This window comes from Haliaeetus leucocephalus, unplaced genomic scaffold, assembly GCF_000737465.1.
Source record: "Haliaeetus leucocephalus isolate CR32 unplaced genomic scaffold, Haliaeetus_leucocephalus-4.0 Scaffold848, whole genome shotgun sequence".
NCBI lineage: Eukaryota > Metazoa > Chordata > Aves > Accipitriformes > Accipitridae > Haliaeetus > Haliaeetus leucocephalus.
In genome coordinates, this window is record NW_010973284.1 from 17,087,735 (window position 1) to 17,113,492 (window position 25,758).

The 25,758-nt window shown below is 38.7% G+C and overlaps 2 protein-coding genes across 2 annotated transcripts in view; one reads left to right on the top strand and one right to left on the bottom strand.

Moving 5' to 3' along the window:
• The window catches only part of LOC104841159 (very-long-chain enoyl-CoA reductase-like), a 24,620-nt gene extending 1,855 nt beyond the window's left edge, over positions 1 to 22,765 (top strand). The window contains exons 2-13 of the mRNA XM_010582657.1: positions 9,362 to 9,412; positions 9,915 to 9,966; positions 10,304 to 10,348; positions 11,694 to 11,797; positions 13,880 to 13,995; positions 14,114 to 14,219; positions 18,729 to 18,801; positions 18,882 to 18,925; positions 20,333 to 20,390; positions 21,120 to 21,208; positions 22,263 to 22,308; positions 22,408 to 22,765. Coding sequence (XP_010580959.1) covers positions 9,951 to 9,966; positions 10,304 to 10,348; positions 11,694 to 11,797; positions 13,880 to 13,995; positions 14,114 to 14,219; positions 18,729 to 18,801; positions 18,882 to 18,925; positions 20,333 to 20,390; positions 21,120 to 21,208; positions 22,263 to 22,308; positions 22,408 to 22,535 — 825 coding nt within the window. The 5' untranslated portion in view covers positions 9,362 to 9,412; positions 9,915 to 9,950 and the 3' untranslated portion in view covers positions 22,536 to 22,765. The remainder of the gene's footprint in view (positions 1 to 9,361; positions 9,413 to 9,914; positions 9,967 to 10,303; positions 10,349 to 11,693; positions 11,798 to 13,879; positions 13,996 to 14,113; positions 14,220 to 18,728; positions 18,802 to 18,881; positions 18,926 to 20,332; positions 20,391 to 21,119; positions 21,209 to 22,262; positions 22,309 to 22,407) is intronic.
• A 2,179-nt stretch (positions 22,766 to 24,944) lies between these two features.
• ABCA4 (ATP-binding cassette, sub-family A (ABC1), member 4) overlaps positions 24,945 to 25,758 on the bottom strand; it is a 79,367-nt gene continuing 78,553 nt past the window's right edge. Inside the window, exon 50 of the mRNA XM_010582658.1 lies at positions 24,945 to 25,076. Within this exon, the coding sequence (XP_010580960.1) occupies positions 24,954 to 25,076 (123 nt within the window). The 3' untranslated portion in view covers positions 24,945 to 24,953. The remainder of the gene's footprint in view (positions 25,077 to 25,758) is intronic.

Consider the following 25,758-nt stretch of genomic DNA (forward strand, 5'->3'; position numbering starts at 1 on the left):
GGGGAGTGTGAGGGGTGATGTTTCTCATCAGCCTACATAACCAGCCACACCGACTCTTCGCTGGAATTAGTTAGGCTGGATAATACAAAGCTTGAGTGGCTTGTATTAAAAAAAGGTCGGTACGAGCTAAATGGCAGCAATCCTCAATGTGTTTCTGCAGGCTTACACTTCAGTTTCTCCAGCACGACTCACCTAAAAATGAATGCAATTCCTCCCTCCCCCATGCAAAAAAATTGTTGTTATAACATTAACAGAATCCAAAACAATCTGAAAAGCAGCTGCTCCTCTAGTTGCTTACCATGGCCTAAATGTTCAGATTTTGCTTTTCAAAGCTACAAAAGTGTTCTGGAATTCACAAACAATTCAGTAAAATAAGCTGGCTCTAGCTCTTGTGGGTGTGAGGTAGGCACCTGCACCAAGCCTTTGGCTCTGCAGTGTTGACTTCCCTGTTTTTAGGAAAAACAACCAAGCTTTTCACTACCTCCTGCATTTCTACCAGTGTCCCAAACTCTCGTGAGATCCAAACGTGGGGGCAGACACATGTGTATTACCCACCTGAATGTCTTCGGTCATTGTCTGGTCTGCAGGTTTGCTCTTCTGCCTTAGCCATACTGAAGTTCTGAATAGCACTTGTTACACTAGAAGACCTCAAAAGCATGGATGTCTTTATTGCTCCCTGATTTTGCAGTGGAATGACCTGTTCCATCTTGCTAGGCAGAACAATAGCAGCAGATACAGGTCTTTTGAGTCCTAAATCAAGAACCTGTGTCTAAGCAACACTAATGCAAACTCAGAATGCCTCATGAATTTACATGTCATCCTTGTATGTCTTAGTCCTTTTCTCTGTACAACAGATAATGGGTGGAAACAGATATGCCTAGCTCATCCAGTGTCTGTCTGAGCTAACTCAGGGTGTACAATGTGGACAAAGACAGCCCAGCTAGCACTGAGCAGTGCTGTTGCATATGACTTTCTGTGCTGTTCTCCCCACTGATTTGCTTTCTGTTATAAATTCATTGAATTTGAATTCTGAATTGCATTTCTCCACCATGCATTCAAAACTGAGCTATCAAAAGAGAGAATGTAAGTGTCCCACCTCTCCCATTGCTTTCTGTGGGCAGGGGAATCTCTATTGGTGCTACAAACATTAGCATTCCCTGTTTGAGGTACTGTATAGTTCTGTACTTTTACCTGTACATTTCTAAACCATTTACCCTTTATTGCTCTTCTGTGGTGCTTCCTTATAAGAATCACAAAGCACTTCACAATCACCAAACTGTCACTATCTGAATTTTTTAGAATATGACTATTACAAGTTTAGCAGAGGTTTATTGGTGGAATATTTCTTCCTGTTTTGTTGAGTTTGTGCTTTTGATTATGCTTAGTACACAGTCAATTTCATAGGTTCCTGACTGTGTAGGAAGGTCCTCTCCCTTATGCATGAATAAAATTACTCTTTGGTGAACGGACCTACAAAAAGATGGGCAAGAACAGCAGACTGACTGTGAGCATTGAGATGCTGGCTGTTAATTCCCTTCCTTTTCTTTATGAGAGCCTTTTTCAGTGCAGCTGAAAGCAGAAACAATTAAAAAATAGGCAACATTGTATTAAAGTAACTTCAGAAGCCAGTGAAAGGCAAATTCAGCTTTGGAAATACCTTTTACTCCTTATTTTGAATTGGCTGTGTTCAAACTTAGTACCAAGAATTATGAGCAACCACATAATTAAGCCAAAGTATGCTGGACCTAATGGATGGACAGCAAAAAAAAGAGTGGCTGAGTGATTTCCCTCTACTTATGAGATGCCTGTATTAGACCTGTCAGGTCCCTGTACTCCTAGACCTATATCTCAGTGCCTGCCTCTACATTTCTTATTCTGTAATAATGCTAGAATAGGTCTTGTTTACTTCAGGTATTGGTATGTTTCTAATTTCACCTCAGCTTTTGTATCACTAATTGCTCAGGAGAAGCTTAGCAAGAATAACTACAGTTTAAAGAAATATGTGCATACCTGAAAGTACTGCATCTGATGATTTGAGGAGATTCACCTCTGAAAGTTTAGAGATTTAGGATAGACACTTATAGCTAGGTAATTAATATTCTCTAGGAGTGGTAATTTCTCCAAATTGATTAGAGAACAACTCTTCTGACCTATTTTAGATATATTTCAGAGTTTATGATACAGTTTATCCTAAAAGTGCCTGCTTTTCTCCTTTCCATACAAAGGATATCTATGTGACATGCTCAGATGTAAATATCTGTAGGAGAGAGCTCTGAAGTTAGGCTAATGAATTCTACCCTTTCTTTCTACTTGACAGGTTTAGGTCTTCAAAAGCATTTCATATAAAGAAAATAATATGGTGCTCTGACTTCCTAGAGGAAAGATGCTTGAACAAATACACTCATACTGTAGAAAATTAGTGTCATAAGAACCACAGTTGCACTTTTGCTTCTTTAACTGGTTTGGATGGGAAGTGCCTTTTGTGAGCAGTGATGACCAAAAATGTTTTGGAGTCTTCACTCCCTGAGGATAGATTGAACTGACATATGCAGTACAGTCTAAAAGCAATAATGTACTGGCCCCCCTTGCTGGCATTTAAAGCTTCTCCCCCTTCTGACTGTGATGAAAACCCTCTGAATGCAAGGGGGGGTGGGGGTGACTGCTGCCTAGCTAGCATTGCTGAGATGTCACAGCTCCTGTTACAAAGGTTTCTCCCACTCAGAGCTATGCTGTCTAAAGCCTCAAGTAAGAGCACTGAGAGTAAGTGCCAAAAGCAGGACTGCAGAGGATTTTAAGATTCTGTATCCTCCAAGAGCTGCCTGAGCAAGACAAGGCCACATATGAGATACTTGAACGGTCATTTAAAGGGACACTACTGAAAATTGCCCTGCTATTTGAAGATGTCTGCTCTGTTTTCACAAGTAACATATAAGATTATTATCACAGAAAGAGATGAGAAGATAGGGAAAAACATTCTCCCTTTCTCTTCCCTCACCACTTCTCCACACACTTACCAACACTTTCTACAGTCAGTTGTGCTGCTTCATTTAAAAGACGGCAATTTGTCCTTTTTCTCTACGGAGCTTGAGAGAGAAACTTTTAATTTTGTATAGGAAAATATGATAGCAAAACATTACTTGGTAGGAAGTACCTGGAGCTACTCAGAATTTGAAGGCTACATTTGAAATCAAAAGTCTGATTTTTGAAAAAATAATAGACTTCTTTGAAGTATATTTTTAAAAATTAATACAAATCTTGTGAGTTCACCTGTCAGTATAAGGGCTCCAAACTTCCCAGGGCTTCTTGCCCTGTCAAAAGACAGCAGACCCATCCTTGGTACCTCTAGGTAAAAATAAAAGGAAAAAATCTCTCTCTTCAGCCTCTTCATTGCCATGTCAAAAGCATACACTGGACATACATTTTGACATCCATACACCAAATGATCCATGAAGAGTAGTAATGGAACTATAGATACTGAGGGTCAACATTGCAAATCACAGTACTGATGCAAAGAAATTACTGTGATTTCACAAATAATTTATAAACCTCTTCTACCTAAATATTGTCATTGTAGAAAATGATGGCCATAAACTAAAGCCCTGAGGCAATCAATATTCTCTGTTGCACATGGAAAAGGCTACGCAGTGGTGTTGAAAAGCCTGGATGCCTACTTGGTGTTGAGTCAAAGCTGGCTTACGTTCTCAGATGGAAGCACTCCAGTCTGCTTCATAGTGACAGTGATACTCAGTGAATGATGTGACTCTTCAGTATGCTTGGGAAATTGGCAATGCGTGGGTCTGTGTTAGCCAGTGTAAGTAAATACCCACTGAGTCAGTATTAACTGGTACAGGTTCCTTTCCCATCTTGTGTATCCTCCTGGAAGATGTCGTGCTAGTAAAAGCTGGAAAGCTTTCATATGCTTTCAAGAGCCAGGATTCGCTGTGAAAGCACAAACCTCTAACAGTTCTTCCATTTTGTGAAAAATAAACCAGCCTCCTGCTCCAAGGGAATACACTTTCCTTTTCCTTCCTGACCATTCTTACACCAACTCATTTTATCCTGTCAGTTATATAAATGGATTTGTCTTTCTGAAGGATAACCATTTGTAGCTCTATGTTTGTTACCACCCTCAGGTCCAGGTCTGCAAAGGGACTTGGGGGTTTGCCATGCCTTCAAGTTAGGTACCCAGCTCCAAGAGTGGGTATGACAATTTGGTTAACGTATCCAAGTTTACTTCAACTCTACCCCTTCACTGTGTGGTATCCCAAAAGGCATCCATTGTAGGGAAATGCTGAACAGAATGACAATGGAAGGGAGCAGTGTTTGAAGCAGCCCAGAGAGACAGGAATTCAGGATTTCTCTTTGGTAGGAGACAGCCCTTTTCACTAGAACATATTCCTGTCCTCTCCTGCCTGTACTTTTTGTTCTCTCTTGAATCCTTTATTCCTTGCTTGGTGGCCCAAGCCAGCCAAGCCTTCTGTGGGAGGAGTGGGGAATGGCAGAAGACAGTCTAAAGTAATTTTCCCACTTCCTGTCAGTGTGTCTAACCATTACTTACAAAGCGTGAAGAACTAGATCATCTCCTTTGCTGACAGTTTGGTTTCATTCAGGAATAATCTAAATGCTGTGCATTGTGCTGACCTTGGGATAAAGATGCTTACTGGATCAAGGTCCTTGAGGATTTAGATGCACACCTAACTAACAAGTCTGAAACAGGTGGAAGAAATAAAAATGTACTATGCGTTTCAGCACAGTTCAGACAGTGGTTCTCATTGGCTTGTATAGGAGCAGAACTTAGGAAGCTGAGGAGTAAGTACCTAGTGTATATCTTATGAACCTATAAATGTTAGACATCTAAATTCTACAAAAGTGAAAATTATTTGTATAAAACCTTTCAAATATGGGTGTCACTGTATCTCTTCTCTTTATACACAGTGAAAAAATGTAATAAGATTCTAGTCTCGTGAAATATGAGCCAATTGCTTCAGAGAGGTAAGGCTTTACTTAGTTGGACTACTTGCAGAATAAGGTACAGCACTCCACAGGTAAGACGATGAAATTTTGCTTTCTGGTTAAACATTTGCCTTGTTTCTGCTTTTGGAATTCCTCACACAGCATGTGGCTAAGCTTTGGAACTCTCTGCCTCAGGACACTGTGCATGCAAAAAGTTTACACAGGTTTAAAAGGCGAGTGAATAAACTAATTGAGGAAAAATCCATGAAAAGCTATTAAATACAAAGACAGCACTTGTGGTGCAGGAAAATTGCAATTTCTGTGTCTGTCTCCTCCCCTGCCCCCAGTCACTACATTCTTGCCCTGTTTTTTTACTTTTTCTGAGTCACCTGCTGCTGGCTATATCAGAAAGATACCATTCTAGATGGATCCTTAGACTCATCCTCTGCAACAGTTTGTACATTCCTGTGCAAGGGAAGTCTCATACTGAGTCAGTTGTAGCGGCAGCACAAACACAGTTTTCAGTGTAAGTACACTTACAGTAATTTCCCTTTGGCTTAACTCTCTTGACTTCAGGAAAGTTCTTCTTGATATGCTGTAGTGTGAGATCACACTAAGGCATGCTTACTTCCTTCAGGAACAACACATTCTACCAGAAAAGTCTAAGGAGATAGAGAAAATGACTAATTCCATAGGAAAAACAAAAAGTTTAGAAAGATTTAATTAGGACCGTGGCAACCAAAATGGATTTTTTTAGTGTTAAATTTGAGGAACATGACTTATATAAGCACTCTAATAGTTCAGGGAGAATGCATTCTGCATTACTCTTTCTTGGGCTGGTTCGTTCCTAGATTGTAAAATAAGCGGGTTTTTTTTGCCGAGTAATTCCAAAAGAAGTCAATACAATATATGCTTATGTCAGTGTTCACAAAATCTCACTCAGCTAGTTTACTGAATCTGCTGAGTACAAATGGCTGCAAATAAAACTTCCAAGGTGCAAGATCTGTTGATCCTTAAGCATTTGATATGGCTTTAAGCTGCGGAAATTTGATTGACTATTATTTTTCTAATCCTATTGCAGGGACACTGCATCTTAAAAATTCTTCTTTAAACGCTGTTTGCTCAACTGTTTTTCCCCTATGAATAAACTTTTCCCCCTTTTATTTTCCCCTTCTATTTTCTGAATAAAAGTTTAACAGTTGAATGTACTTTTCTCTGCTTGTATTGTATATTGATTATTCTTTGCCCTTGACCTCTTTTAAAAAAAATAATCAAGAATTTTTCTGTTTTTAAAGACACTATCAATCTTTAATCCTTATGCACTACAACAAATGTCTTCTAAACATTGAAGATATATATTTGTAGTCACTTATAAAAGACAAAGCTATCTTGCACAAATCTGCCTACTGATTAAGTTCTACTCAGAGTAGTTTTAGAGAAGCTAAAATGCCTTTAAAAAGTCACCAAATAAGTGGACTGTAAGTCATACTGCACTACTGCAGGCCAACAGTCAGTGTCCTATTGTGCTAAATGCTTTGAAAACACATAGAAATTAAAGTTCTCTGAGCCAAACAATTTATGTTTGAAAGGGATAATACCCATCAGTAAATGTTCCAAGAACAGATTGCTGGGTATCTAAAAACTGTTGCCAACCAATACATTAACTGACTTGGTGCTGTGCCTGAAGACTGGAAACACTGTGTTCAGTGCTACGTGGGTTCATGTGATTGGCCATTATGTTCAGTAAAGATAACATTTCTTGCCTTGGATCAGGCTTTTCTGTCCCTTATGCAGGGAACATCTAAACACTGGGGGGGTGTTCTGATACAGCTAAGAGGCGTTATAATTAGAGGAAACAGTCACCTTGTTTTCACTCTGTCATTGCACAACTTTCTATGGGCTGCAGTGGAATCTAACACTGTGTTCCTGCATCTGTCTTTCTGAAAAGGGAAAGAATGTTTGATATTTGCTTAGATCTTGAAAGTAAATGAAATTAACTGAAATATTTGAAGTTCAGGAATGAGTGTCCCCCCCAGAAAAATAGAAACATTCAATAATTTAGGTTGCAAGGGACTTCTGGAAGCCATGTAGTCCAACTCCTGCTCAAAGCAGATACAACCAGATCAAATGGCATTGGGTCTTGTCCAGTCCAGTTTTAAATACCTCTAAGGATGGATATTCTACATCCCCTCTAGGCAACTTGTTCCAATGTTTGGCCAAGCTCATGGTGAAAAAATTTCCTTGTATCTGATTGGATTTTCCCATATTGCGACTGATGTCCATTGCCTCTCACTGTGCACCTTCAGGAAGAGTCTGGATCCGACATGTCTGTAGGGTCCCTCTAGGTATTTGAAGAAATGGGCCAGTACAGGCAGGTATGTCAGTTTGGCACTTTAAAGAGACATGCTGGAATGGACCCAAATAACAGTACAGAAGATCTTGGATGATTTGTTTGTTTTCCACACTGATTCCAAAGTTTCACAGAAGTACCTAAATTTCTGTACAGCCACTCCCATGAAAACCACAGAGCAAAAGAAAATGCTCTATAATTTTCAGTCTGGCCTTGTACATAATGAGAATAGCCCAGTTAAAAGAGTGTAGGTGGCAGAAAGATATCCAAACCACTTTCTAATTGGCCTGGAGAAGATTTCTCTAATACAGCCAACGGAAGGCCATAGACAAAAACTGCTCCTGGGGGATTCTGATCCAATATGTGTATGCTGGGAGTGGGTACGGAACAGGAAGGAGACAGCTAAAGCTGTGGGCCCTGCTGCAGTCCGTAGGGAAGCCCAATGGTATTCATTGACACAAGAGCTTTGAGGTACACCAAAGGTTTCAATAACCCTTGTAGCAACTTGGCATCAGAAGGGACAAAAAATGGTTTACAGCCCCCACAGTACTTTCTCTGTAAACTGCAAGAGTCAGAATGCTGTATTTCAAGAATAGCCCTCTGGGAAGGGAATCCACTTCATTTGCTTTCTGATGGAGATGCCCCACAAAGACATTAAAACTGGAAATTTGTGTTATTTCAAATATAAAAAATGAAGGGGAAACACAATATCCCAATAATCTGTCACACATTTGTTATGTATCACGAAGGAGGAAAAGTGCTTACCTCCCTTGAAGTCCCACTTAGAGCTTATAATACACATGTAGAAAATGTCACTGCGTTAGTATTCCTTGTGGAGATCAGATTTGATACTTCTAGCTGGAGCTGAAGTGCTCCATTGCTGCACCAATAGAGAAAGAACAATTTGGGACAAGTAAAAGAAGGAAATAAGATACTTTAACCAAGTGATCTCTTCAAAGCAACCCTATTAGAAAGATACAGGACTGTGACTCCTATTTTTAGTAAGGAATCATATTTAATGTCTATTGTTAATCTACCCTCTTGGCCAGTTAATACCGAACTTAATTAATGCTAGATGTTTATTTAAAAAAAACCCAACAAACTCTTCTGGTACTAAGTAATGATAGTCCCAGTCATTTAGTGTGACAGATAAGCTTTCAGCTTTTCCTCTTAGCTATACCACAAAGTTCCATTACAAAGTGTTTGATGAGAACAAATGAAATTAAAACACCATCACTGTAGTTTAGGTTTTGCTAGCCTGCTGCAACTGGACTTTGAAAACTCTGAGGACTTTTCTGCTTGGCTATTGATTAAAATAATTTTAATCAACCTTTTGCCAAAGTGCCATTTGATCACAGAAATAAACTGCTCTTTTGTTCTCAGAGCTGTAGCTAAACCACTGCTTGGAATAGAAAATGCTAATATGTAGTTACTAATACAGGTGGTCTGAGAGGCAAGAGTAATACTGAGTATTCCTGTAACAACCCTTTAAGGATTTGTGAAGTCCAAATCTTTAGCTGCATCTGTTCATTATGTCCACCAATGTTTTCCACTTCCTTTACAATTCAATTATTCTGGGAACAATGCACTTCAAGCTGTATATAGTCAGAATATTTGCTTACATGCGTATGTATGCACATTTAAATTTTTTTTCTCAAACTGCCTTTCTAGTTTTACAAATCATTAAAATTCTGTTCCTTAGCAATTCCTGTGAAGCTTCTCTATCCCTTCTTTGTTCCTTTTGCTCTAGTGTAAGAAAATAACCCAGATCCAGATCAATGTGGTTTGATCAATAAGTTAGCTAATTCTGCTTCTGAATATATCCAGGAAGACAATTTATTTGTCATTAATTTTTTTTTTTTTTGCAAGTTGAGTGCTTTGAGAACCTGGCTATGATTAAAGCTGTCTCTTGAGCACAGCAGAAGTGTTTTTAACACAGTCCACAGATCAGAGAAGAATAGTGTCTCACTCTTAACAATGGTTGTGAATCTGGGAATCAACTAAGAGTTTAGAGATTATTTAGCCAATAATTAGTAATTATCATTTTTGTCCTATCAGGTGGAAATCCTTGATTGGAAGACAAAGAAACAGCTATGCTACCTAGATAAGGTAAACCAAATATCTGTTTAAAATGCTAGGTGACTATTTAAAAATTACTTACTTTTCTTAAGTTAATTTAGTGTTTATGAAGGGTATTTAATCAGCTAGCCTTTCTTCGGCCACTGAAGAGGCAATGATTATGCACACTTCATACTGACTATGGAGTACTTCAACCCTTTTGCAGAAGGAGCTTTTGGGCAAAGAGCACAACTTCAGCTGCTTCACTAAGATGGTGCCAGTAGTGCCTTACTCACTCATAAGCCATCAGACTGTCAATGCTGTTGTAGTAACTCTCGATCACTGCTAGAGAAGCTGCCTCTGAAAAAAATGCCACAAATTGTCCTTCCTTTTTCCTGTAAGAAGTGCTTTGAATCATCCATACCAATCCTAGCCATCTGTAAGAAAGTTACAGTTATATTGTTTGAGTCACATTTCTACTTGTATAGTCTTACACCTAGCAGTTGTCTTTCAAAATATGCATCTTACATATACAATATTTTTTGTTGCCTAGGTGGAACCAAATGCCACAATTAGGGAGATCAGATTGATGTTCCATAAATTATGTGAGTATAATTTTTGCAGCAGTTCACATCACATCAGAATATCCAGTATATAAATAGGAGAAAATTACATAGTTTGAAACATGTGATGTACACACACATAATGCTAAGTAACCTGCATATGAATGTGATCACAGTGAGATTTCAGTATCATTTTTTCATACTATCCTGATAAACCTTTGTATTTTTTTCTGCTGCATAATATCTCACAGATATTCATGTTGAATAAATATTCCTAAAAATCTTTAACTAAATCTTATCTTGCTGTGTTGCATTCATTCTAATAGTGGATGATCTAAAACAAGCATTGTCTATCACACAATTCTGTATGGTCTTACAGATCCTCGGTGGTATCCAGCAAGACAGTCGATAAAACTTGATCCAAGTAAGTACTTGTGAGAACTAGAGTAACAAAGCTCTGAGCAGGGGTCTGGCATAAAAGGTGTACTTTGCATGGGTATTAGCTCTTAAGAATGTGTTTCCAGCTATGTGAATTAGCACTATGAAAGCTGAAGAGAACAAATTTAATTCTTTGAAAGTATTGAACAGAGTTCCACCCATGTGCCTGGTGCTTGGTTATTAACTCAGGAGTCTGCACATTGTTCCAGAGCACTTTCTAACTACTGAGCACTTTTGCTTTCAGACAGGCAGCACAGAATCTAGATACTAATTTCCCTTAGCTGCAGTGAAATGATCTCCACAGTGATGCTCAGCTGGGAGTACTAAAAAAGGCTATTAGTTAGAGTATCAATTCACATAATCCTCTGCTCTCAGGCAGGAATTACAGTTCTTTTGAGGTAAGCTAATGCAAAACACATTGCCATGTATGTAGGATTTGCTGACAAAGCTGATGTGAGCTGGCTAACTTCATTAATGCAGTTGTAGGTATTGCTACTAGAAGCCTTAGTACATGGCCTGGGTGCGCAAAAGAAAGTCTCATAGCCAAACTGTGTTAATTCATCTTAGCATTCAGTATAAAATGTAGGACTTTCTTCTTTTGCTTCCATCACACATAATTTTATTTAAACAGTCCCTTAAAAGTATGCTGGTGAAGATTAGTTCATTGTGTAGGATCTATCCATGGAAAACAGGCATATGAGTACCTTATTTCCTTCTTCAAAGATCTACCTTGTCAGACTCCTCCATGGACTTATGTTGTGAGACTTGCCATGAGAAAATGCTGGCCTTCTGGAGATTCCCCCAAATCTAGGCATTAAAAGCTTGAGTACTAGCTCAAGTCCTGTGGAATCACCTCCTAGCTGGTTGGTTGGGAAAAAAAGGAGGCAATGAAATCCTCTGTGGGAGAGCCTTCCAATCTCAGCTTATCCTAGCTTCTGTTTGCCTGACGATAAGCAATGAGAAGAGAGGAAGAGAGAGAAGAGAGAGGGAGGTGCAGCTGACTAGGAGGTCAGTGAACTATGTTAAAGGGCAGTGACCCATCAGCAAATTCTGCTGTAGCAGTGATGAAGCAAGTCTACTAGATTAGGCAGGCACATAGGATTGAGAATTCTCCTAACTGTCTTGGTGTGATTAGAGGATCCAGGCTTATATGCGATTACAGAGATAAATCAAAATTAAGTATAAACATTCTTGATTTGTTTATTGAGATTCCAGTAAACCTACATCACATCAAAGAATCTCACAGATCAGTTAAAGCATGATATAAAGCTAGTATGCTATCAAAGTTGACTTGAATTTCACTGAGATGTAATTACTTCTTTCCTTCTCAGAAGGAAAGTCCCTGAGGGATGAGGAAATCCTGCAGCACCTCCCTGTTGGCACAACTGCTACCTTATACTTTAAAGATTTAGGGCCACAGATAGGATGGACTACGGTGAGCTATGCTTCAAGTCTGAGCCATTATAATGGCTATTTTTCCATAATTAATCCTTACATCACTTTTTGTCTCTCTCCAATATTTCTGCATGATGCCTGCTCTGATAGTGGATGTAGGCAATGAACCCTCATTGCTTCAGTTCATTTAATCAGGGAAAGCAGCAACAGGATATTCTGAATGCCTAGTTCCCTGGGAGAGCAGCAGTGAAAAACTTGCTGCAGGGTAGGCTGGCTCTACTGAACTAAGGTGCAGGTTCTCAAATGGATTTAGATGTCTGCTGCAAAATCACTAGGAACTAGGTGTTTAAATGCCTTTGGGGATCTGCTTCGCAGGGCCTGTGTAACTCTCCTGACAAAGATCAGGATTATAGTCCCACAAGTTTGTCCTGGAAAAAGGCATGTGAGCAACTTCACATGTCAGTAACTGAAGTGACTTCTGCAGGAAAATGCATGAAAGTAAGATCAGTTAGCTCTCTGCATGTGGCTGCATCCCAGGATGCTTGTGGCAGGCTAATAACAGCTGATCATTTCTGCAATATTAGTAGCCATCCACAAAGACCTCACATATTTACTCTCTCAGCTCAAATGCAAATTCTGTCACAACTCACTCATCAGGCAACACAGCACTGCTGTTTGTGCAGTGAGGTGACCAGTAACCCTTCCAGTTCTTCAGAAGGTCTGTGATGCACACATTACACTAGTTCTAATGAAACAGCACAGCATGAAGGGAAAAGTACCCAGTAATTTAAAGGCACATTCACCATTTCTTAGCTATGAGACGTTAATAAAATCTTGTGTTAATGACAAATAGCAAAGACAACATTTGTAGGAGGTAAAATAGAAAAAGTCAAATGTTCTGCAAGACTGAATCTTCATATCAGTACTTTGGATGCAATGCTGATAAATCAGGCAGCTATTACAGAATCCAAAAAAACATTAAGACAGGCAAAACTTCTAATGGCGATGTAGACTCCAAGACACAAATGCATTAATATTTACCAAAATATCACAGTGCGGAGTAACACCAGACTTCTGCCATTCCATAATCTTTCCTTTATATTCTGCTCTCCCTGCCGTTCAAGCTACTTCATTCAAATATAAGCCAAGAAATACTTCAGTCTTATAAAATAAAAAAGGCAAACTTGTCATCTACAATCAAATCCAATCTTGGCCAGAGAAAATGCTGATTGCTACAGAAGTTGATAACACAACTTTTCTGAGTGTCAGAATAGCTCTAAATACATTAGAAAACAGTGGGTGGGGGTTTTTTGGTTTTGGTTTTTGTTTTTGGGTTTTTTTTTTTTTTTTGACAGAAGTGCAATCAATGCCCCTTCTTTCTCCATAAATGAGGTAGGGACCTTCCTTCCTCACTTATAGAAGTGTGGAAAATTCAACTGTTAATGTTTGTCCAAAGTTAACTTCATTTTGAAATGATGCTCCTAAGAAATACAGACCTATATGAAATGAAATCAAGTTAGATAATAGCTTCTTTAGTTTCCTTTTTTTTTTTCCCTTTTTTTTTTTCTTTGTGTTCAAATTAAAGATTGTATAAACATAGAATGAATTGATTGTTTTCTGGGACATCTGCTGTACTAACTGGTCATACAGATGGAGTCACCTGTGAACACTTACAAGCTGTGTTTCCAGTTTAAACAAAATATATTCATTAGAAACAAAGCTCCTCTTTTTCAAGATAAATTCTTCACCAAATTTCATTTTAACCCAGAATAAAGCGACAGTTTTTGAGGGCAAGAGGAGGGTGAGAGCTGTGTAAATGTAACATGCATGCATGTTTATCATGATCCCTGGGCTGCCATGATTATCTTTTCATATCCATACTGTGTCAGCTGCACTGGCAATGGCTGTTTGTATGCAACTGAGGCAAATGCATTGCAAAACAGTTACGTGCATGTCTACCACTTTCATAGCCCAAGCCCAAACCTGATATTCCCTCCCTGCCTCTCTAAATGCCATCTTGAGTCAGCGGAGGTGTTTATCCCACTGCATTAGTTATCACAAAGAAATCAAAGCAAAACCACCATCTAATTCAGCTGTCTAATTATTTTCTCTCTTTTTGCAGGTATTTTTGATAGAATACACAGGTCCATTGTTCATCTATTTTCTGTTTTATTTCCGCATGCCTTTTGTCTATGGACTGGATGAGAGGTTTACATCAAGCCCGCATCCAGTAGTTAAGTAAGTCTGTTTGCAGGCTTGAGCAGTATTTCTTGTTAGCATTGTAGTCTTATTCCAAATGTCTTGCCACACTTGTTTTTTTAAGCACTCTTAAATGCTTTTGTCTTGCTGTTTCTAGCTTGGCATGTATCTGCCATTCTTTCCACTACATCAAAAGGTTGATTGAAACAGTATTTGTTCATCGGTTCTCCCATGGGACTATGCCACTGAGGAATATTGTGAAGGTAAATTGTGCCAGCATCTATCCATAGCCCCCCTTACAAATCCAACCTAGCCAGCTTATGCTCTACTTCTGCAGCACAGATTTTTTGGTGTGGCTTCTGTAGTAATAATACACAGCAAATCTCACCCATAAATCTGTAGTTCTTTCAAAAGACTTCTTAATGTCGCTATTGTATAACCCACATGTTGCCATACTGTTATTCATGTTATATAGTATTCTCATCGCTCTTTTAGAATTTTAAACCTTCAGCATACCCTTCCTTTTCACTCAACTAGTTCCTTGGGCATGAAGGTTTTACTAACAATGTTAACTTTTAAGGTAGAATAGGCAAGCACAATATTGGGAGGGTTGCCTTTTTTAAAAAAAAAATCTACTTTTTGTAACAGTTGTTTTACATCTTTGGCCCTAACACCGTCTTTGCTGTTAAGCAACTGTTAATTTACCTTTGATCCAGTGCAAAGCAAGCTCGGTTGTTCTGCATTTTCTTTTCCTGCAGGAGCACTCCCTGATGTTAGCAGTGTGGCTGTGGCATAGGGCAGCTGTTGAGACGCAGACCCTGTTTCCTGGATGTCTGCGAAGTAGTACAGTGGACTGCATGGTTATGCATGGGCTGTAGTTATTTTACAAATGCTTGCAACAGAGTACACAGATATTCAAAAATACATTTTATAGTCAAGAAGACAGGTGATTATCATCTAGAACTGGAAAAATGTATAGTATTGTGTCAGCATTTGGGTATTTAACACCTGGTATTTTGACAATCCCTTGGAATTTGCATTATGGCAGTGATACTCCCAGCAGCTGAAGCTCTGCCTTGTGGCTAACTCCTTACAGCTGTGCAGCCACTCTCGAAGTTCTGGCGATAGCTTCATGCTTTCTAAATGGAAGGAGGGTCTGTAGGTGAGCAGTGGCCCTCAGAAAGAATCCTCCCTAGCAATTTACTGTTTTCTGCAGCGGAAGAGTGCAAGCATTGTTAGAAGGCTAGCAGATCTCTGAAAGACTTGTTCTTGACACAATAGTAGCTAATGCACACTAAACAGCAGATAAATGAGCAACTTTACCTTGAAAAAGAATCTGTACAGTGCGATAAATCTTCATTTTCTCCCTGCCATCTCTGACAACTACTTGTTCCTTTCAGACCATACAAACTGTTGCTAAAATTGACATTTGTACCAGTCATTCTGATCACTTCTGCATTTCCACCTTCTCAGGCTGGTGGCACTTGCTTTCATCTCTAAAGTTGTTCACAGTTCTTCTACCTGCTTAGCAATGTTGGGGTTTGATTTGCTTTTATAGTTTCATTGACTTTGGTGGTGTTACTCCAAAATTGTGCCAGTGAAAAAAATATCATATCCTCTTCCCTTTTTTTATCTCACACAGAGATGGTGGACAAAGCTTCTTACTTGAAGTGTTTGATCACATACATAGCAGATATGGATAACTTACTTCCTAAGCACAGTGGAAAACTATCTTTAACAAGAGACACTTCAATCTCAATAAGCAGAGATGTGAGACAGGAATTGATGAGATTTTTTATTTTCATCCTTTGTTTACCAAATGGAAATAGGAATAAATGATGCTGTAAAATGCAGCAGGGGTTCACCAAAAGCTGTTCATGCTATATACTAACATAGAATAATTCTTTCTAAGATATGTGATTTTTCTAGGCAATGAAAAAGTAGAATACCTGATTTATCTGAACTTAGTAAAGAACTGGCTTCAGTTGAATAAGACAGGGATTAATACAAAAATTGTGTTGTGATAAAGGAACCAACTAAAGGAAAGTTGATCGTGGCTGTGCCAGAAAAGGACGTCAGACCTTTGATAATAGGGAGGTACCAGTGGAATTCCTCAAAGATTAGTCTTATGACTGGCCTTACTGAACATTTTCATGGGAAAAAAGGGATATTTTTGCTTTCTATAAAAACATCTGGAGAAAACACTAGATCTAAAGAAATACCATTTAACCAGAAAACAATATAAAGACACAAACAGAAGAGTACATGTTGGTCATGAATAAACATAGGCAGAGCATTAGGAAATAGTTTTGATCATCACAGGGATCATCATTTGGAGTAGACAAGACAAAAATCCAAACCATAACTTTGTAAACTTAGGTATAATTTCTTTATGGGATCCCTGCAATATCTGAACTTGATCCACAAAATCTTTTTATAAGAGATTGTTGTAAAGCTTTACTATTCATTTGGAATATGAAAGATGCACAGAAACCATTTCTTTCTTTCAAGTGAGTTTATGAAGTCTGCATGTACTCTGTTGTTCCTATCTGAACCTCACTGGAGGCTTTTGTATGAGCAATAAGGCTTCTAGTGGCAGCTGGACATCTGTAGTGTTACTGCTAAGGACCTTAGCAGTGGCAGACTCCACTCATCTTAAAGCTCCTTTTCTTATAACGGAGGAATACTCTTGCAGTAAATCATGTTCTTTGGATGAATAGTACTTGTTCAGTTTAATTACAGCAAGTCTTGTTGAGAGCTGAGCCATGATAATTTATTTATTTTATTTTACTTTACTGAAATCCATTGCCATATGATCTATATGGCAAGCCCTGAAGTTAGGGAAGGGTTTTTCATAAGATGCCATTCCAAGATTACAAGAAACTGTTTCCATCTAAGTTTGTACAGCAGTTAATAAATTGTAGGTGATGGTGGAAGAAGCTAGTGTTAGGGAGAAAGCAATAATTTGTGGACAGGACACTAACTAGATTGTTCCTCACTGCAGTCATTCTTCTGGCTCTGCTGCTTTTCCTGAGGAAGAGGGAAGTCATCACAGGGAAGTTACTTAATCTCTCTGCCCTTTTGTCCCACCTGATCTGTAATTATTGGTTAATAATTTGCTCTTTCTCATCAGTTATCTATTAATATATAATCTCAGAGCAAGGACATACTATGTGTTTGTATTACAGCATACCCAAAAGGGTGTCCATTTTGTCTGAGGTTTCTGAGCACTTCAGTGGTTCAATTAACTCTGAAAAGAAAGTGGAAATGCAACAGAATGTTTGACACAACTGCTTGCAGCAGATGTGAGGGGCTTACCCCTCACCAGCATTTTCAGAAAAACGCACTGGCAGACACTTCAGTCAGCTAGTGTGGGTTGCAGATGCTGAGATCAACACTTCTGGGGGTATTAGTGCTAGAAATGCAGTTCTGGTATACATAGGGGAAAAAGGCTGCAAAATTCAAAGCCAAAAAAAAAAAAAAAGTTACACCAGTCAGGACAGGAAAGAATGCAGTCTTGGATAAGAATTTTGGCTGTGTGAGCAGGAAAGGAAAGCTGTGAAGGAGAAAGCAGAAAGACCTAGAAATGTCTAAGGTACATGAACCTATTGGAAGGCCAAGAAATAAGCATCACCAGAAAGAGTAAGAGGATCAGTGTTTTACTGAAGAGTGAAAATAGGAGAGAAGGAAAGATAAGGGGAAGGAAAAGAACAGGAGGAGTGGTGAAAGGAAGTTAAAGAGCTCAGTTTTGGTCTTGCTGAAGTCCAGGTGATGCCCCAAAACATTAAAAACTGAGGCACTAGGTCTCATAAAGGAAGAAATCTCAACTGATGAGAGGCAAATTTATGAGTTGTTGACAAGGGCTAAAGTCTGTCTGCAAGTGAATAGCACCTAGAGGTGAGAGCATAGAGGAGGAAGAGTAATGTGCCAAGAAAAGGCCTCCTTCCTACCTACAGATATATAATGAGGGAGAAGATAACCTGTCACCAAGATACTGAAGCAACAATGAGTGCCAGAAGAAAGAACACAAGAGGCAGGGCCAGGAAAACCAAACAAAGATGTAGATATTGTCTTTGTAAGTAGTTTTTTTCATGGATGAAGCCTTTGAACAAGCTCTGAGATTGGTCAGGAATGAGTCAGTACAACCATTAGCGACAGCTATGTTATCAGAGTTTAGAGAATGGAAGCTGGATCACAGAAAGCCAAGGACTGCAGCAGAAGGGACGAAACTAAAGATATTGCAGTGAAAGGACAGAGGAAAGCATCAGGCAACGATGACTTTAGGTAAGAAAAGGTAAAGCATGGAAAGAAAGAAAACTGGTGGGGTGAAGGAGAAGAAGAAAGGCGAGAGACTGGGCAATACAAAGTAATAAGCAGGGAAGAGAGCACAGTACCTACATCTGGTTTTAAAAAGTCTCAGGGGTTAGCAAAACAAGTCTCTCTTTAACATACAGTCTGTATGGCACTTCATCTTTGGCCAAATGGCTTGCCAGACAAAATCAATTTGTTTTCAATAGTATGATCACACTTTATCAAACTGTTTATAAACTTAACAGCTCCGAGATATTTGAGAGGAAATCTTACTCTATGAGCACTACTTCCTTCCTGTTATTTCCTGTTTTCTGTTCCCACCTTACCACACTTAGTATTGTCATTTTTTGTATTATCAGCAACTTGAAGGATCAGCCCAAGTGATTGTTATCAGCGGTCCTTGCAGTGAATACTGGCCTAAAGGACCGTACTAAAACAAAGAAAAATTCCCTGTTTTTCAGAACTGCTTGTATTACTGGGGATTTGCAGCTTGGCTTGCTTATTACATCAATCATCCTCTTTACACTCCTCCTTGTAAGTAGCAAAACAGCCCTGATTTCAGTACTTATGTGTTTGTATATTAGTACTAATCACATGTAAACTTTTTTTTATAGCTTATGGGAAAAAACAGATAAATTTTGCTGTGATCATGTTTCTGGTAGGTCTGTTGCTCTTTTTATAAAATGCTAAAACACGTTGCTTTATTTCTTATGTTGTATAAGTGGAGAAGTGAATAGAATAAGCAGATACTTGAACACTTGGGACATACTACTAATGTTGGCCACTTGTACACAGAACATATAAATCTATGAGTTTTTAATGTGATCTTGTACACAAGGGAAGATTTTCATTCAGTACGTATTCCAAGACTGGGATATTTATCTGCTGGGATGATCTCTCATAATCTTTAAAAGAATCCTGGAACAACCGGTTTGTGACGCTATGTTTAAAAGCCAGTGAGTTTGTTTTGTGAACTGTTTATTGAGTGTTAAGAATCACAACAGGTTATAAAACTCGGAGAACTGGCCAACTAAGAAAGTATGTTGCTGATAATTTCCAGGGAGAGAGGTTCATTTTGCTGGGCTTCAGACATTTGTTACAGCTTTCCTTAGGAAGCAAAATTCTTGAGTTACTGTCTGTTCATTCACAGTTCCTATGAACATTTCATACATGCAGAAGCAAGATTAGTGTAGTCAATAAGATGCACCCATTTTTCCTATGTATGCATAACTTGTTTAGAACATCAGCTGTTCACTTGCTTTGAGAAACTAGTTGTCAGTGACTGCAGCATCTCAAAGTAGCTTCCCAGTATGAAAATCCTGAGTTAATAATCTATTCCCATTTTATAGAGAGACTACATAACTGAAAGCACAGAGCTGGGAATAAAACTCAGAAGCTCTGACCACCAGTCATTTGCTTTAATAGATAAGCTTTGTAGACACTGGAGACTGTCAATAATCATATAAATGGGTCATTTCAATACACTTTCTACATAATTGATTGGGGAAGTATTATTTAAAACCAGTGGAGGAAGCTGGGTCAATTATATTTCATAATTCATATCAATTATACTCTAGAGAAGAAAACTTACTTAGAGTCCAACCCATATCTTCCTTGGGATTTTAATAACTTTTGAGAAACCAAAATGATCCAGATCAATTTTTTTGGGTGTTTTTGAAGACATAAAAATAACCAAAAGATAAAGCAAGTATCTGTCTCCTGGATTTACTTTTATCCTCTTTGGTTTATGGCCTTTAGATCTCATGGGGATTGTATAAGTAGTAAATTTGATCTTTTGGATGCCGAGTCCACATTTGCTGGCAAATATCATAAGTATATAACAGAGTATAATATGGACTCGTGTTTGAACAAAGACATTCCATTCTCCTGTCAGAGAGCAATCTTGGTTAAGTATATTTATTATGGTGCATTAACTCCCATTTTTTAAATCTTCTTTATAATAGATTTGATTTTTTTTTTTTAAAGTAGCCGAGGAAATAACAAAAGGAAGAAAAGTAAATAGAAGGGAAGCACATTTTTAACTCTGTCATGCTTTTTCTTGCAGCTGTGTGAAGCTGGAAATTTTTCCATTCATGTTGCACTCAGTGACCTCCGGAGAAATGGTAAAAATTGCACTATCATTTTTTGCTATTGTGCAGCTATTCAGTATTTCTACAGTTACTCTACCTTATGAAAGACCTGATCCCGTAGGGTGTTGATACCCACCAGATGACTGCTGTGGGTGTGCAGGTTGGTCAGCACTGTAAAGATTGGATTCTAGGGGAGATCAGACAGTGCAAGGAATCCAACACCAGATTGTTAAATAGCACTTCTTATGTTACTGTAATTTTTATTGGTTAGGGCCAGATTGTGTTGGGGGGAGCAGTTATATTAGTTACAATGGTAGTGCAAAAGGCAACAGTGCTCAACAAAGCAGAGCTTACACTAGCAAGGGAAAGTAATTTCACTGGCTTCTACAGGGGGCACAAGATCTCTGTGCAGGCCAGGGTTCCTTGGGCACAAGCCAAACTTCTTACAGTTACCAACTATGACTGACAAATTCCCATTCTGTGACAATCTGAGAAAACCCTTAACTTCTAAATCTAAAACTTGAGGTACCTGTTACAGGAGTGGCTGTGATCAAAGGCATATGTAGATGACTTTCTAATGCCCAGAACATTTCCTCACAGTTATCCTACTCCTTGTGGGTCCAGAGGACATCCTGTTTTCCCACATCCTGCTTGTCCCTCTGACAGTGATGAGACACAGGAGTAGGCAGGTTTGGGTTGTCTTTATAGGAAACAATAAATTTAGGAGTGTGAATATTTTGTGATTTGTTTTCTAATCTATAGGATCCAAAACCCGTAAGATCCCATATCCAACAAAGAATCCTTTCACATGGCTGTTTCTCTTTGTATCTTGCCCTAACTATACATATGAGGTATGTATTTTCAAACAAGATGTTAAGATTTTAGTTTTGCTGAATATATTTTAATTTCTTTTGGAATGTTAAAACATGGAAGAAACCTCTGAAACAGTTCAGCTCAATAAATTTCCCCTCCTCCCCTAGGCCCCATTAAATCAGATTGCAGGCAGGAACTTGTCCGTTCTTCCTCTCCTCCCTTGAGGCAGCACTTACAGGGCTAACCTTTAACTGACAGCTCAGACCCTGGGCCTATGCTTCAGTGTGTCTGCTAGATCAGACAGATACACTTTAAAGCAGTGCATATTTTGCAGACAGGAACAGGGAAATTGCCACGGAATGTGTGTTGCAATGAGGGCATGGGGGCATCTGGTGGATTTATAACATAAGAGAGCCCACGAATATCACAGTATGCAGGAAGATAGTGGGCAAACGAACAGAAGATATTGTGGTGGAGAAAACAGGGAAATAGACAAATAGAAGATACCGTGCTAGAGAAAACAGAAAATAGGCCCAAGCTGTCTTCCCCATTTTCTTAAGTTATACAGTCATTTGTGCTGGTCATGACTGCTTTTTTAGAAGCTTGACTCAGTTTATGGCTTCATATTCCTTAATCAGGAGCCAAACTCCTAACTCAGTTCAAAAGCAGTTAAAACCAGTGCAACTCAGTGTAAAATTCACTCTTGCACAGAAAGACAGCATCAGGTTTTAACTTCAGTAGAGATTAACAGACATTAATGAGAACAGCATTTGGCCTCAGACTATAGAAAGTTACCATTCCTAGCATTAATGGAGATGTGACAAATACAAATTAGGCAGAGAAACAGAAAGGACACTATGCTGTAATACTTAAAATTTTGTCATGATAATAGCTATGGAAGAAAACATGAAGGTTTTGTCTGTGATAAGGCATGTTCACCTTTTTGGCTAAAGGTTATTAACACTAGAAATTGATCTGGCTGACCTTGGCTTTTTTATTTACCTATACTAGGACAAGGTTGTTTTTGATCAATAGAGACATAAATGCAAATGCTGTCACCAGAAATATTTTAAATTTCCTTGGCCAAAACAGGTGGGGACCTGGATCAGTTTCACTATCATGACTCAGTGTGTTCCAGGTGAGTAATGTTTTGGTACTTCATCCTGAAGTGATGGCAGCAACAAGAGTTTGGTTTTAATCTGGTAATGAAACATATCTTTTTCTCCCTTCCTTCCAGTGGGGCTGTTCACCTTGCTTTGCTTCATTCAGATGACAATCTGGGCAAAGGATAAACACTGCACCTATCTACGAGAATTCAAGGATTATCCAAGTCTTCGAATGCCAATTATTCCATTTTTGTTGTAAGAAAAAAGGATTAATTTGAATATTGCACAGAACTTCAAGAAGAAAAAGCTCATAAACCTCTGCCAAATAAGTGAATTAGTTTAAAGGATTTGGGTGCATGTTGAATCTCCACTGCTGAGGGAAATTGTTTGCACTTGAAAGCCACACTTCCTTACATTCAAGAATTCCCAACTCAGAAGCACCTTCAAAAAATAAGGCTTCATTGCACAGCTGGTAGTCAAAAGCCCCTACAGTTCACTGTAACCTGATTGACTTAGATTTTCCTGTACTAGTCTATTTAGATTGATGGATCAGAGATACTGAGAAGTCAGTGCTGAAAAGCAGCTCCAAATTTAGCAGTGGCATTCTGCAAGACATAAGTACATTGGAACGAGTACATACCAGCTAACTACTAGAGAGCTCAGCTCAGCCAGAGTGGCCAGCTGGCCTGAAGACGATTGCATGATCTGTCATCTTTGACTTGAAGAAGAGAGTGTGCTGCCTGGAGGCAGGTGCTTTGTAACAAATAACATTACCAAAGAATATGAATTGTTCCTGGAATAAAGAAACAGGCAATATCTCAAATACCTGATTTGGGTCTAACCCCTAACTTGCCAAGAGAATCTGAAGTAAGAAGTATTTGTGGATGTAACATCCTGCATTGTTGGGGTTTTTTTTGTTTGGTTTTTTTTTTAGTCTTCTACCTTAGTAAATTGCATACTAGTAAATAAGGTTCAGAAGATCTGATCTATGCTATATCTGTGATTTTGGGCCTGTTTTCATATATCAAGTCCTTATGATACTAAAGGACCTTTTACCTAGCATTTTATGTCAGCATTCTCTGAATAATTTTTAATACACTTTGTAAATACATGAAGTGACTGCTAGTCCTCAGAATGCTAGCTCCCTTCTTATTTTCAGAGCCAGGGAGAAAAATCAGCTACATTTTGGACTTCCTGTTTTTTGTTGGTTTTTTTTTTTTCCTCAAGATGTTCAGTGGGACTTAGTTGGGTTTTGTGCAAATCTAGTAAAAAAGACTATTGCAATCTATTTGAATGACATTTTAAAGAAGCTATTTTAGAATACGAAAAGAATGCATAGACACTGTTTTGTTTCATGATTAATTTATTTATCTATAATGGGTGTATAGAAAGATTTTTGCAACTATTTGTAAGGGTGAAATATGCAATAAATTCTAGACTATATTTTGAAATCAGTTGAAATAATTATGGCAAAACAGGAAGACTACAGCTGGTTGCTGGAGTTTCATAATATTTTGTACAGTAAAAAACAAGAATGTCCTTTTATATATATATATATTAAAAAAATCTACATCAGTTGAAGAAAAAACCTAACAAAGCGAAAATACATGACCCAGATTTTATTTCTGTATGACATATCTTAGAGAAGTTTTCTTAGAAATGGTTAGATCTGGTAACTGAAGCAATACATGATTACGAATGTGTTTTCAGTATTGTTATTTTCCACTATATTTTAACTGTGAACCAGAAAAAAAGAGCTAAATGTCAAATGATTTCCCACTGAGTGCAGTGTGGAGTACAAGCAGGTTGAAATTTTCCTTTTGAGCACAGAGAAAGCACATACCCTATTCACACTACACCCACTTAAGGGTCCAGTCACAGGAAAGAAGAAAAAATTTATCTTGTTTAGTAACAAAGATATCTTTCCAGGCCTCCATGAGAAAACAAAACTGGCAGATTTGGACATGCTCTCTTTTCTTTTAATCTCCATTTTGACATTCTGCTTCTATTTGAGAAACTTGAAGATGAGTATGAGATCATTTTCATTAAGTTTTTTTTTTTAAAGCAAATTTCTTGTCTGGGTCTGAGATCTGAATTAATTCTTCCCATTCTTGCTGAGACAACTGTCTGTTTTCACTGGCAGCCTGGTGAGACAGTGAAGCAGCTTCCCAGCACTAGACACATCAGCCAGCACTGATATTCTGACTTTGGTAGTCCTGTGCACTCAGGATGGCAGGAATCCACTTCTAAGCTGGGCAATACTCTCTGCCTTGGGACCTGTCTGCTGACTGGTAGCAGCTGACGTAAGAGTTAAACAAAAAAAACCTACCAGCCTGAAAGGACAAGATAGAGAAACTGTCTTTAATGCTCTTTACATGTCAACAAGGAGGAATGAGACTTCTCTTCTTGTATCTTATAATGAACTTTATGTTAGAGAAAGATTTTTTTCTATAGCAAGGACCTGCCTTTCCTTTGACACTTTCAGCATGTAGTGTTCTTGGTAGAGCAGCAGAAGTTGGCTGTTGCTAGGGCTGTTGCTGTTGCAAGCACAGTGCTCAGGTGCAAAAAAATCAGTATAATACTGAGCATGGGAACTTTTGTTTTACCCTTGTACTGCTCTGGTATGGTATATCTTTACACTGCGCACACTCTAGCTGCTAGTGACTGCAGGAATAGTCTATGCAACTGCCTGCTGATGCAAAGCAGGGGACACCTTTGCTTCTCGGCTGGCTCCAGCTGCACGGGGATGCAAAGGAATTTCCTCATCCTCCATCTGCTGTTTAGCAAAGTTCACAAAAACCTGTGTGAGGAAAGCAGAAAATATCACCATCTCATCAACTGAGATATATTAGTGGAATGTCTGTACATTTGCATCCTCTTGGCCTCTCTGCAGGGAAGAGACAGAAAGGGGAATCCATAGACATGAACTGAACTGGGACACTGTGTATCAGCAGGGATCATTAATTCCTTCTTTATGTTGATAAACTTAATTGCAACTTCCTTCCTTTGGATGCACTTACTTGCAACTAAAATTCTATTTTTTGTTAAGCAAGAGATGGGTTCAGCAAGGTTTGCCGTGGCTTGCACAACATAAGTGAGTTTGGTTGTGGTGGGAAAGAGGAGACAGAATATTCTAGTAGGAAGCTGTAAGGCAGCCGGGAATATCTCTGTAGCATTCCCATCAAAGACAGCTTTGCATATGTGCACCCTCAGCTACTTAGGAAAGCAGGCAGATGGGACTAATACCCTCTAGCAAGTCGGTGTTGCCAACAGTCCCAGTGGACTTTCCAGGTTTTGTGTGTCTAATTGCTCCTGTATAAAAGTGCATGGCAGATGCATATAAACATTTAACTAGATATCACAGTATCCCTGACACAACACAGTCCAAATCTCTTATTTAAAATAAAACGTTATTTCCCAGCTCAGCAAGCTTCATCCTGAAGAGCTGACCTTTCTCAGACTGTTGCTCCTGAAGGAATGGG